The sequence below is a fragment of the Eimeria acervulina genome, genomic scaffold (genome assembly GCF_000499425.1).
Source record: "Eimeria acervulina Houghton genomic scaffold, Eah_scaff976, whole genome shotgun sequence".
Lineage (NCBI taxonomy): Eukaryota > Apicomplexa > Conoidasida > Eucoccidiorida > Eimeriidae > Eimeria > Eimeria acervulina.
Genome location: NW_013547040.1, coordinates 1 through 11,656, shown reverse-complemented (window position 1 = coordinate 11,656; position 11,656 = coordinate 1). Strand labels below are relative to the sequence as shown.

General features: G+C 45.5%; 4 protein-coding genes across 4 annotated transcripts; 1 reads left to right on the top strand and 3 right to left on the bottom strand.

Annotated features, from left to right (window-relative positions):
• Positions 1-434: 434 nt before the first annotated feature.
• Positions 435-1,133, bottom strand: EAH_00053230 (50S ribosomal protein L1, putative; the record flags this gene model as incomplete). The annotated part of the gene is made up of 1 exon (XM_013391084.1): positions 435-1,133. One exon carries the CDS (start codon positions 1,131-1,133, stop codon positions 435-437), a length of 699 nt encoding a protein of 232 aa, XP_013246538.1.
• Positions 1,134-2,828: 1,695 nt separating this feature from the next.
• EAH_00053220 (hypothetical protein, conserved) lies at positions 2,829-4,064 on the bottom strand (the record flags this gene model as incomplete). The annotated part of the gene is made up of 4 exons (XM_013391083.1): positions 2,829-2,920; positions 3,167-3,298; positions 3,674-3,780; positions 3,991-4,064. 4 exons carry the CDS (start codon positions 4,062-4,064, stop codon positions 2,829-2,831), a joined length of 405 nt encoding a protein of 134 aa, XP_013246537.1.
• A 1,106-nt stretch (positions 4,065-5,170) lies between these two features.
• EAH_00053210 (hypothetical protein, conserved) lies at positions 5,171-7,277 on the top strand (the record flags this gene model as incomplete). Its single annotated transcript, XM_013391082.1, has 3 exons — positions 5,171-5,978; positions 6,202-6,290; positions 6,984-7,277. The coding sequence occupies 3 exons, from the start codon at positions 5,171-5,173 to the stop codon at positions 7,275-7,277; spliced, it is 1,191 nt and encodes a 396-aa protein (XP_013246536.1).
• Positions 7,278-7,759: 482 nt separating this feature from the next.
• EAH_00053200 (hypothetical protein) lies at positions 7,760-11,407 on the bottom strand (the record flags this gene model as incomplete). The annotated part of the gene is made up of 3 exons (XM_013391081.1): positions 7,760-9,656; positions 9,948-10,015; positions 10,987-11,407. Coding segments are annotated over 3 exons (2,386 nt in total), but the record flags the coding sequence as incomplete, so codon positions are not given.
• Positions 11,408-11,656: the final 249 nt, after the last annotated feature.

The window sequence follows — 11,656 nt, the reverse complement described above, 5'->3', positions numbered from 1 at the left end:
CAGCTGTACAGACACTTCACAGCTACTCTCGCTGCTTTGAGGGAAGTAATAACAAACAAAAAATTAAAATAAACAAAATATAATAAAATAAACAGAATAAAAATAAGCACACGCTGTACAAACACACACACTTGGCTGCTGCTGCTGCTGTTGCTGCTGCTATTGCTGCTGCTGTTGCTGTTTTTGTTGTTGTTGTTGTTGCTGCTGTTGCTGCTGTTATTGCTGCTGCTGCTGTTATTGCTGCTGCTGCTGTTATTCCTGCTGGTGCTCTCTCGCTTCATCAGGCTTTGAATGTATAATATCTATACGTGTTACAGCCTTCCTCAGCAATAGAATAAAATTGAAATACTATAATATTTATATTTATATTATTATTTATTATTATAATAATTATTATTATATTATAATTATTATTATTATAAATAAATTTCTTTTTAATGCTTCACCTCTTCCTCTGGGCAGAAGACAGCGAGCTTCGTTTGACTACCAATGCCGTGTTTGAGTGTACAGACACCGCGAACACTTTCTCTGCTTAAATCTGCTTTTACATTCATTACAAGATAAACAAGCGGGTCAGTTTGCTGCTGTGTCTCTGTTGAGGCTCCTTCTCCTGCTGCTGCAGCATCTGAGGCTGCAGCAGCAGCTGCTGCTGTGGCACTGTCTTCTTCCTGCTGCTGTTGCTGCTGCTGGTGGTGCTGCTGCTCTTTGGTGTTTGCTGCTGCAGCACTTTTTTCTTCAGCTGCTCTCGTGGGAATAAGAGGTAAGAACGCCTGCAGTAGGTGAATGCCCTGAAAGGGAGAGAGCCGCAGCATTTGCTGCTGCTGCTGCTGCTGCAGCTCCAGATCATCAGAGATAAGGTTAGATTGAGAAGCTAAAGATGCCGCAGCATCAACAGCAAACACGGGAGGTGGGGGCGCCACTTTTCGCGGTTTTTTATTGCGGCCATGAAAGGGAATATACTTCAACCCCCTCTGCTGCTGCAGCAGATGCAGGCGCTGCTGCTGCTGCTGCTGCTGCTGCTGCTGCTGCTGCCGCTGGAGAAGCAAAGCTGCTCCAGACAGGCATGTGCATAGACGGCTTCCTCCTGCTCCTGCTGCTGCCGCCGCAGCAGCACAGGCGGCTTCCGCCAGCATAGCTGCTGCTGCTTCTGCTGCAGCAGCAGCAGCAGCACAAGAGACCTCCAGTAAGTAGGCAGAGAAGGAGGTGAAGAGCTGCGGGTGATCAGCTTGTCTCGCTCTTAAGGGTTTTTAATTCATTTGGGCTCTGTTAATTTAAATGTAAAGACAAAAAGAAGCAAATAAATATACGAAAAAACAAACAGAAACAACTACCGTTGCCTTCGGGTAATGCTTGGCTGCTGCTCCCTCCTCAAGGCTCTCTTTAGATCAATTTAATTGAGCGATTAAATCTTTTTTAATTAAACAAAAAATAAATAAAAGGATAATTTTAATGAACTAATTAATAACAACTCCGAATGATCATCAACACTATACAAACCCTCATCAAGGGAGTGTACAGGGAGGGCCCCGATGCTGCAGTGCTGACGAAGTGTAATACACAGCAAAGTGTTGCTGAAAAATAAGAAATTATTAATAAAATATATTATAATATCTTTTGTTATATTTTATTATATCTTATTATTATATTTTGTATGTATATATTCGTTTATATTTTATACTGTTCCACCACCACTACCGACAGCAGCAAACTGAGAAGAGAAACATGCAAATAATGCAAATTATTAAATCTCCATATAAATAAATAAATAATTCAAATTATATTTCTTTTTAAAATTTGAATTTAAATTCTATTTCTCTAAAATTCATCGTAATAGACAAGACATCTAATTCATCACAAATGAATCAAATACTTCGTAGACGATTTCAAAGCCTTTCATAATCGTATGATGATTATTAATTATTATTAATTAATTAATAATAATCAACAAATTATAATAATAATTAATTAGTTATTCAAATATAACGGAAGTAAATCTGAGGCTGTCTACTGCTGGGTGTTGTCTTATGCTGCTTTACTGCTGGTTTATTACTACTACCGTTTTAAGTGAAGTACTTGATTTAAATTCTCTTTATATAAACCCCAAATGCAACAAAGAAGATAATTGATATATTTTTAATCTTGTTGTGCTGTTGTCTCTGTTATCTATTACATTTCCTTTACTTCTCTGTTCGCTATTAATTAATTTCTTTGATAATTCCTTTGACATATCCCCAACTGGCAAAGGAGTTTCAGCTGTATAAACAAAGTAGAAAAATGTCTTTTTCTTTTGTTTAACTCAACAAAAGAAGAAGCATAAGAAAATATTTAACACAAAATATCTCTCTTCTTCTCTGTCTCTCTCTCCTTTCCCTCAAACAGAATCTCCTCTTTGGCCGGTGTACAGACAGCCAGAGACAGTTGCTGCATCTTCAGCAGATTATTATTTGCTGCTGTTTAAAGAAAAAACGTGTTACAAAAAGAAGCAGCAGCAACAACTTGAATTCGCCTTTCTAAATGCAGCCTGTGGATGTCCATTCATCCTTCGTTCACAAGACTGATGACCCGCATTAACTGGTGTTAAAAGTTTACATATATATATATATATATAGGTATATATATAGGTACAACTGCGTATGTACGTGTGAAGATGTATATATACATATATCTATATACAAACCATCAATTATACATACATACATATATTATATATATATATGTCTGCAGTTCGCTGCCCCGAATAACAAGATTTCCTCTCTTCATAAATAGAACATAGAAGAAGAATACAACAGAGCAGCGCAGCAAACCACAACACAACTGAAGAAGCCGGTCTACGGGGGAGGCGGCATTGAAGGCGCTGTGTAGAGATCGGCTAGGGCGGGGTGTTGCATCAAGGAGAGAACTTTATCAGCAGTTTCATTATCTGCGAAACAACACAAGTAGAAATAAAAGAATTTAATAAACACCTTTATTTGCTGGGTTGGAATATTTCTTCGCTTTGTCTGATGCCCTCGCAAATGATTGCAAATCTAAATTACAATCAAATACTTCCTTAATACTTCATCAACGCTTTCATTATATATATAGGATCTATGTCTATGTGAAGAGCGCTGGGCTGTACGCTGCATCAGAGGTGTTAGAGGCGAAAAGAGAAAAACTGAATTCTCACCGATATCTCCTCCTAAAGGAACAACTCGAAAACAATTTACTAAAGAATTCCCCTGAGCCTCTCCACAGATGATTACTGCGCTCTGCAAGGCAGCCGTTGGTGCGCACGCTAACGTGCAAGATACCTCTACACCTGGATAGAAGAAGAGAAACAATAAACATTAATGCTACTTCATTTCTATGCAACCGAATTTCAGGACAAGTTCATTGGTGAATAACTACTTAATATATTGAACATAAAAAATCGTTTATGCACGATTGAATTTTCATACATGTTCGTACATGTCTAGTTGAATTTGAATTTATATGTTTTTAGTGAAGCCCTGACGTGTAAATTCAAAATTTAAGAGGTTCATAGATATATAACTGAAATTTAACACGCGAAAATGAATTTCAACACGGATGTATTGAAATATGATTGAAAATGCAGATATTCATAAAGTATATTCATTTGATGAAAGCGAAGTTGAAGGATGCAAGTGAATGTCAAAGAAGACGACAAACCCACCATCAACAGAACGAACGGAAGCAACAGTTCCCTGAAGTTGCACTAAGGTGCCGAGAAGAGAAACCTGCTTTCCATTGCATGAAGTTAGTTCATTTCCCCGTACAAGTCTGCAGCAAAATGAGGCAAAAACGTAGGAGAAAATAGGGAATTAAACTCAAAAAGTAAATAGACAATATTCAAAAAGAAGAAACAAACATCAGAAAATGCATGATGAACACCAGCAGGCAGAAGCTCTAAGAAATATCTAATGAGAAGAACTCTGAAATATGAAATCACATTCATCATCATCGTCTTATTTCAGGTGTATCGGCACCTACCTGCCAGCTACCGGCGAATTCGCGGTGGGTGCAGGTGGTAAACCCCCAGCTTCCGGGGGGTAATAGGCGCACATAATTGATGAATTTTGGAGAAACTTCGCGTAATATCCCGACGAAAATGCTACACCATAATACTGTTCATCTCAGAAGAAACAATTCTCGCCGCTCTCCACCTTTTTTCGGGTTTTTATCCCTTCGGCTTTCGAATGCGGTTAGAAGCGACGACCAGCAGCCGTGTTCGTCTATAATGCGGGGCAGAAGAGGTGAAATCTTTATGCAGGAATTCACTTCATAGAAATTGAAAGACGAAACCAGGCGAAAAAAGAAGAATGCAAGGAGAAATAATTCCTTCAAGCTGGTGGTTTCTGCAACCAGGTGGTGAGAGCTCCGTTGTTGTTTTGCTTCTGACGGGTCCCAGGCAACTCTCCGTCCTCTAAATTCAGAAGCGCGTGCAAATATATGATAATAAAAATGAAAAAATAAACAATTTCTTTACAAGGGGAAGAAAACAAAGAGCTGGATTTCTGTCCTCTTGCCTTTGCTTTCGTGGGGCTGGGAGAAGATTGCTGAACTGCTCGGTGCTGGAGAACTGAGGGAAGTCCAGGGGTGAAGAGGGCTCTGGTTGGTTGATTTTCTAAGATATATTTGTTGATCATTCAATTCTGCGTTTCATAGGATACATTTGCAAGGAGAAACAGCAGCAAAAACACGAAGAGGACCCCCTCTCTCGATGCTCATGCTGGGCGTGGGGTGACCGTTATACTGTATTTCAAAGCAGCAGAAGCTGCATGCAGCTGATTTCACGCTGCCTCTTGACTTTTAATTTCTTCTGAATCGCTGCCGACTCCTCTCCTCCCCCCTCCGCATGCCGGCGTCTCTAGCAAGCCGTTGGGCGTCGCCTAGTTGGCCTCCAAACAGAGAAAAAAAACAGCTTGGGTAGCAGCTACACACGAAGATAACGTGACTGCTACCTGCTTCCTTCTCACGACAAGGGTTCTAAGGACAGCAACAGGAGCAGCAGCAGCAACAGAAGCAGCAACAGTGTAAGCAGCAGAAGCAGAAGCAGCAGCAACTGAGTTGCTGCCTGGCTTCGTTGCTTTTGGATATACTTCTTTGTTGTTATTTACCTACGTGGTGTACCTGCAGCTGTCTCCTAAACATACTGCAGCAGCGAGTGAGAATGGGCAGGGGAGGTCTACGCCCTGAGGAGTTCTTCTGTCTGTTCAACTCCACCGAAGCGTCAACACCATACAGCAGAGGCCTTCCTGAATTCGTAAAGACAGAGCAAACAGAAACAGAGGAAGCAACAACAACACCAACAGCTGCTGCTCCTGCTGCTCCTGCTGCTCCGGCTGCTCCTGCTGCTGCTGCTCCTGCTGCTTCGGCAGCGGCTGCAGAGTCGGCGAGCTCGGACTCGGACTGGACAGATATATCGTCTGTCTCCAGTGACAGCAGCAGCAGCAGCAGCAACAACAACAACAAGAACAACAACAACAACAGCAGCAACAACAACGACAACAACAACAAGAACAGCAACAGCAGCAACAACAACAACAGCAGCAGCAGCAACAAGAGAAAGCAGCAACACACCAACAGGCAAAGCAGCAGCAAATTTATTTGGCGTCGCCCTGAAGCTAATGATGCTGAGGACAGCAGCGACTGCTACCCTAGCGGTTCAGCATCAGCATCAGCAGCAGCAGCAGCAGCTGCTGCTGCTGCTGGGCCATACAGCTCTTTTCACGGTATAAACTATGCTCTTGGGTCTTCTTACCCTTGGATGTTCCCTAGAGCAGCAGCAGGGGCACCTCCAGCAACAGCAGCAGCAGCAGCAGCAGCAGCAGATTCTGAGTTTGAGTCTCTGTGGGGTGACTATGATACGGCGAGTTGGGGGTTTGATGCAGATTCTCTTTTCTCTGATTTCGCTGGAGAGGCGGAGTTAGAGGCTGCAGCAGCTCAGGGCTTAAACCACCGCTTGCCAGACTTCATAGGTTAGCGCGAGGGTTTAGGGTTTAGGGTTTAGGGTTTCTTTTTATCTGCTAGACGCTGTTGCTCCTTTTGCTGTCGACTGTGCTGCCTCCTGATGCAGCGTCTTCTAGCGCTTATTAGGGTTTAGGGTTTAGGGTTTAGCTCGACTGTGGTGCCTCCTGATGCAGCATCTTCTAGCGCTTCTTAGGGTTTAGGGTTTAGGGTTTGGGGTTTGGGGTGCTGCAGAGGCAGGCGAAGTTTGTTGGTTGCCGATGGCAGCAGAAATGCTGAAGACTTTGAATGTGCGCGACTGGCGGATGTACTTCGCTCTGAGGGTAAACAAAAGCAAAAACAAACAAATAAATTAAATAATATAAAATAAAATAAAAATAAAATAAAAGGAAGCAAAATTAAATAAGATTAAACAGAGTTAACAGAAAAAATAAAAAAAATAAGATAAAACGAGACAAATAAAATGAAGTAAAATAATTTCAATAGAATAAATAAGATAAATAAAATAAAGTAAAACAAAACGCAATAAAATAAGATAATTTAAATAGTATAAATAAAATAAATAAATAAATAAATAAATATAAAATAGAAATGTTTAATGTTTATTGCTGATGTTCAATTTAAAAATGAATTCGCCAATTATTTCGCCCTTCATCCAACGCAACTTTTAATTTAATTTTTATAATATATATTTATATTTATGTTTATTTATTCTTTGCATTTAATTTTTATAATATATATTTATATTTATGTTTATTTATTCTTTTTATTTAATTTTTATAATATATATTTATATTTATGTTTATTTATTTATTTAATTACGGAGCGAAATGAGTAAAAAACAAATAAAATTTTAGAGTTTTACTCAAACACGTTTGATTGAATTAATAGACAATTAAACAACTGAACGTGCTTGAGAATGCTCTGGTGTTTGTTTAGTGCTTCACTGTATCTGTTTATGTCTGCTTGCTGCTGCTGCTGCTGTTGCTGTTGCTGCTGCTGCTGCTGTGGTGCAGGCGGAGCTGCTGCTGCTGCTTGCGGAGCCCAAAGATGCCTGGGCCTCTGCCACGGCCGCGCAGCAGCTCATGAACAGCTGCAGCAGCAGCAGCAGCCGGAGCAGTAGCAGGAGCGGCAGCAGCAGCAGCAACAGTAGAGACATGATGAGTGTGCGACTGATGGATATATTGTCTTTGTGCGTCTTGCAGCAGAGCCACAGTGCAGCAGCAGCAGCAGCACGGGAATTGGATTTGCCTCAGGCATTGCTGAGATGCCAGCCGCCTGATGTCTCTCCTCTTTGTGTTTCTCTCTAATGCGAGTTTCTTTATATTATTGTTTGTTGTCTATATCTGCTCAAACTGCTGTCTGTTGCAGCTGCTGTCTTGTGCTGCTGCTGCTGCAGCTGATACTGTGAATGCAGCAAACACCTCCATGGTGGTGGATGGTGCTGCTATTTGCTGTTTTTCTTTGTGTGCATCTGCTGCTGCTCTCTGTCTTCTTTGTTGCTATTCTTCTCTTTACCTGCGGTCTAGCAGCAGCACCGCTGCTGCTGCTGCTGCAGAGGCTCTTGCTGCAGCAGCAGCAGAAGCAGTTTGATTAAAAGACATTTTTATGGTGGCGGCAGTTTTCGCTGCTGCGATTCAAATCAGTGTTTGAAAGAAATACGCAAAGGGTGTTTGCTGCTGCTGCTGCAGCAGCGGAAGTAGTACATTGGCTGCTGCTGCTGCTGCTGCTGCTGCTGCAGTAGTAGTTGTACGTTTGCTGCTGCTGCTGCTTCTAGGCTATATAGTCAAAGTCAGTTGTAGAAGGAATTCCCTGGGTGCTGCTGCATATGCAGTCGCTGCTGCTGCAGTTGTTGCTGCTGGTGCAGCTGCTGCTGCTGCAGCAGCTGCTGTTGCTGCTGCGGATTCATCATATGAATCTGCTGCTGCGGCTGCATTTGCTGCTGGATAAGGCCTTCGTGGCTGCGACTGGTGACAATTTGAGGTTGCTGTTGGAGCTGCTGCAGCTGCTGGTGCTGCAGCTGCGGGTGCTGCAGCTGCTGCTGTTGAAGCTGCTGCTGTTGAAGCTGCTGTTGCTGAAGCTGCTGTTGTGGCAGCTGCTGCTGCTGCGGGAAGACCGATGATTCTCCAAGGGGGCCCCTCATGAATGGTTGCTGCAGCTGCTGCTGCTGCAGTCGCTGCTGCTGCAGCTGCTGGTGTTGTAGCTGCTGCTGCTGTAGCTGCTGTTGCTGCAGCTGCTGCTGTTGTAACTGTTGCTGCTGCAGTTGCTGTTGCTGCAGCTGTTGCTGCTGCAGTTGCTGCTGCTGCAGCTGCTGCTGTTGCAGCGGTAGCTGTTGACTAGGAGATAAGCCCATCATTTGCTGCTGTGCATAGTGCTGCTGCCGGTGCTGCTGCTGCTGCTGCTGCTGCTGCTGCGGCTGAGTGCCTATGCGGGGGTGAGGAGGCGTCGCTGCAGTCTGGCAAAGTAGCCGCTGCTGCTGCTGCTGCTGCTGCTGCTGTTGCTGCATAAGATCGCGTTGGTGGGACTGCTGGAGATGTTGCAACTGCTGCGGCTGGAGCTGCTGCTGTTGCTGCAGCGGCTGCTGCTGCAGTTGCTGCTGCTGCAGCTGCTGCTGCTGAAATGACGGTTGCTGCTGTTGCTGCCAGCTGGGGGGGCCCATCAACAGCAGCTGCTGCTGCTGTTGCTGGGCAGCAGCTTGTCGATATGCCTGCTGCTGCTGCTGCTGCTGTTGCTGCTGCAGCGGCATCTGCGGCATTTGCTGCTGCAGCGGCTGAGATGGCGCTGCGTATCCGAGTTGGCTTGTGAGCTGCTGCTGCTGCAGCTGCTGCTGCTGCAGCTGCTGCTGATGCAGCTGTTGTTGGTGCATCTGTTGCTGTTGCAGCAGTGGCTGCTGAAGATGTTGCTGCTGCAAGACCTGCTGCTGCTGTGGTTGCTGCTGCTGCTGCTGCTGCGGCATAAAACTCGAAGAGCAGGAAAAAGAACGGGTTGGGGGACCGTGCATCTGTTGCTGCTGCATCTGTTGCTGTTGCAGTTGTTGCTGCTGCAGCTGCTGCTGTTGCTGCAGCTGTTGCTGCTGGAAAGGTTGCATCTGCTGCTGCTGTTGCTGCTGGGGCTGTGGCTGTTGCTGTTGGTGCTGCTGCCTCATTACGAACGACTGCTGCGGCAGCACGTGCTGCTGTTGCTGCTGACTTAGCTGCTGCGCTACATAGCGTGGGTCTGCAGCAGCAAACTGCTGCTGCTGCTGCTGCTGCTGCAGCGTCAGTTGCTGCTGCTGCTGCTGCTTAGGCGCATAGTCAGCACGACCCTGCATGGCATATCCCAGTGGCTGCTGCTGCAGCTGCAGCGGCTGCTGCAGCCCTCCTGCGCTTGTTCTTTGCCGCTGCAACCATTGCTGCTGCTGCTGCTGCTGCAATTGTTGCTGCTGCTGCTGTTGGTGTTGCTGCTGCTGCGGCCCCATCTGGAGCTGCATATGCTGCGCTGCTGCAGCTTGCTGCTGCTGCAGCGGGAACGGCTGCTGGGTCCTTTGGAAATACTGCTGCTGCTGCTGCTGCTGCTGCAGCTGCTGCTGTTGCAGCTGCTGCTGCTGCAAGTAAAGCTGCTGTTGAGGACCAACAAAGCCTTGCTGCTGCTGTTGCTGCCGCTGCTGCTGCAGCAGCTGCTGCTGCTGAGCTACTGCTCCACCAGGGGGCCTGCACACAAAAGCCAAACCCTCAGAAGCAGCAGCAACATCGCTTCAAACAGCAGCAGCAATAGCAGCAATACATTAACTACAGAAGGAGCACCAAAGGCAACAGCAGCAACCGCAGCAGCAGCAGCGAAGGCTAGAGCAGCAGCACCACAACTCGCGCAGACGCAGCAGCAAATCTCGCAGCGGAAACCCCAGGAGCAGCAACAACAACAACGGGAGCAGCAGCAGCAACACAACAGAAGCACCGGCAAGCGCAGCAGCAGCAACAGCAGCAGCAGCAGCAGCAACTGACTGCATTGGGGGAAGTGCTGCCGCGAGGACATCCAAATCACCCACACCGAAAAACAAAGCAGCCACAGCCTGCAGCAGCAGCAGCAGAAGCAGCAGCAGCAAAAATAAGCAAAGGAAGGCAGCAGGCACTTAAAAAATCACACAATAATACTCCAACTGCAGCAGCAGCAGCAAAAGCAACAGCAGCAGCACCAACAGCGGCAGCAACTACAACAGCAACACCAGCAGCAAGACAAAACCAGCAAGAAGCACAGCAACACTAACTGCAGCAGCATGACCAGCATAATCCACAGCACCAGAACATCACCAGCAGCAAAACAGCAGCAGCAGCAGAACACCAGCAGCAGAACAGCAGCAGCAACAGAACAGCACCACAGCAACAAACCAACGGCAGCAACACAATAACAGCAGCAGCAGAACAGCAGCAGCAGCAGCAGAACAGCAGCAACAAACCAACAGAAGCACCAAAACAGCAGCAACACCAAAACAACAGCAGCAGCAGAACAGCAGCAGCAGCAGCAGCAGCAGCAGCAGCAGACCGCCAGGCTGTAGGTGATGGAGAATCCGAAGGCTTTTGCTGTTTTCTCCATCATGGGTTTTAAAACGGTTGAGGAGTACAGCCGCTCTTTCTTTTGCAGCTCCTGAACAACAAAACAAACATTTGCTGCTGCTGCTGCTGCTGCTGCTGCTGCTTGTGCTTGTGCTCATAGTGTCACTAGGGCTGCTTCTGCGGCTGCGCGTGCTGCTTGTGCTGCTGCTGCTGTTATTTCTGCTGCTCTTGTTGTGCAGCAGAACAGAAAAGAAGCAGCAGCAGCAAGGAAAGGAAGTGAAACCGTGAAGAGCAAAGACAACAGCAGCAGCAGCAGCACAGGCGGCGGCAGCAAAAGCAGCAGCAGTAGCTGCAACACCAGACAAATTAAGCAAAAGAGCAGCAGCAGCAACAGCAACATCACGCATAGCACCATCCACACGAACAACAGCAGCTGCAGCAGCAACAGCAGCAGCAGCAGCAGCAGCAGCAACAGCAGCAGCAGCAGGACCTGCAGGAGTGTAGGTAGACGAATGCCTTGCAGCATCACAACAGAGACATGAGGAGGAGGGAAGGGCTGCATGCTGACGACAGCAGCAGCAGACGAATACACCCGAAATAAAACCCCTTCTTCGTCATGCAGCGACACCATTTGCTGCTGCTGCTGCTGCTGCTGATGCTGCTGCTGCTGAAGCTGCTGCTGCTGTTGTTGCTGGTGCTCTTGCTCAGGCAGCACGTGCTGCTGCTGCTTTTGCTGCTGCTGCTGCTGCTGCTGCTGCTGTTGTTGCTGCTGCTGCTCGACAGCAAAGAAGAGACAGCGAGGCAGCGGAGGCAGCAGCAGCGGCAGAGGCATTAAATGCAGCAGCCGCAGCAAAGACAAAGAGGAGACAGAAACCCCTAATAAACGCTGCAGCAAAACTCGCATCACCAACCTGAATGCAAACAAACAAACACAAAAAAATAAATTAACCAACACATATATAATCAAATATATATATATATATAAACAAATATATATATATATATATATATATATATAAACAAATATATATATATATATATAAACAGATATACATATATATATATATAAATATATAAACAAATATATATATAAATATATAAACAAACATATATATATATATATATAAATATATAAACAAATATATATATATATATAAACA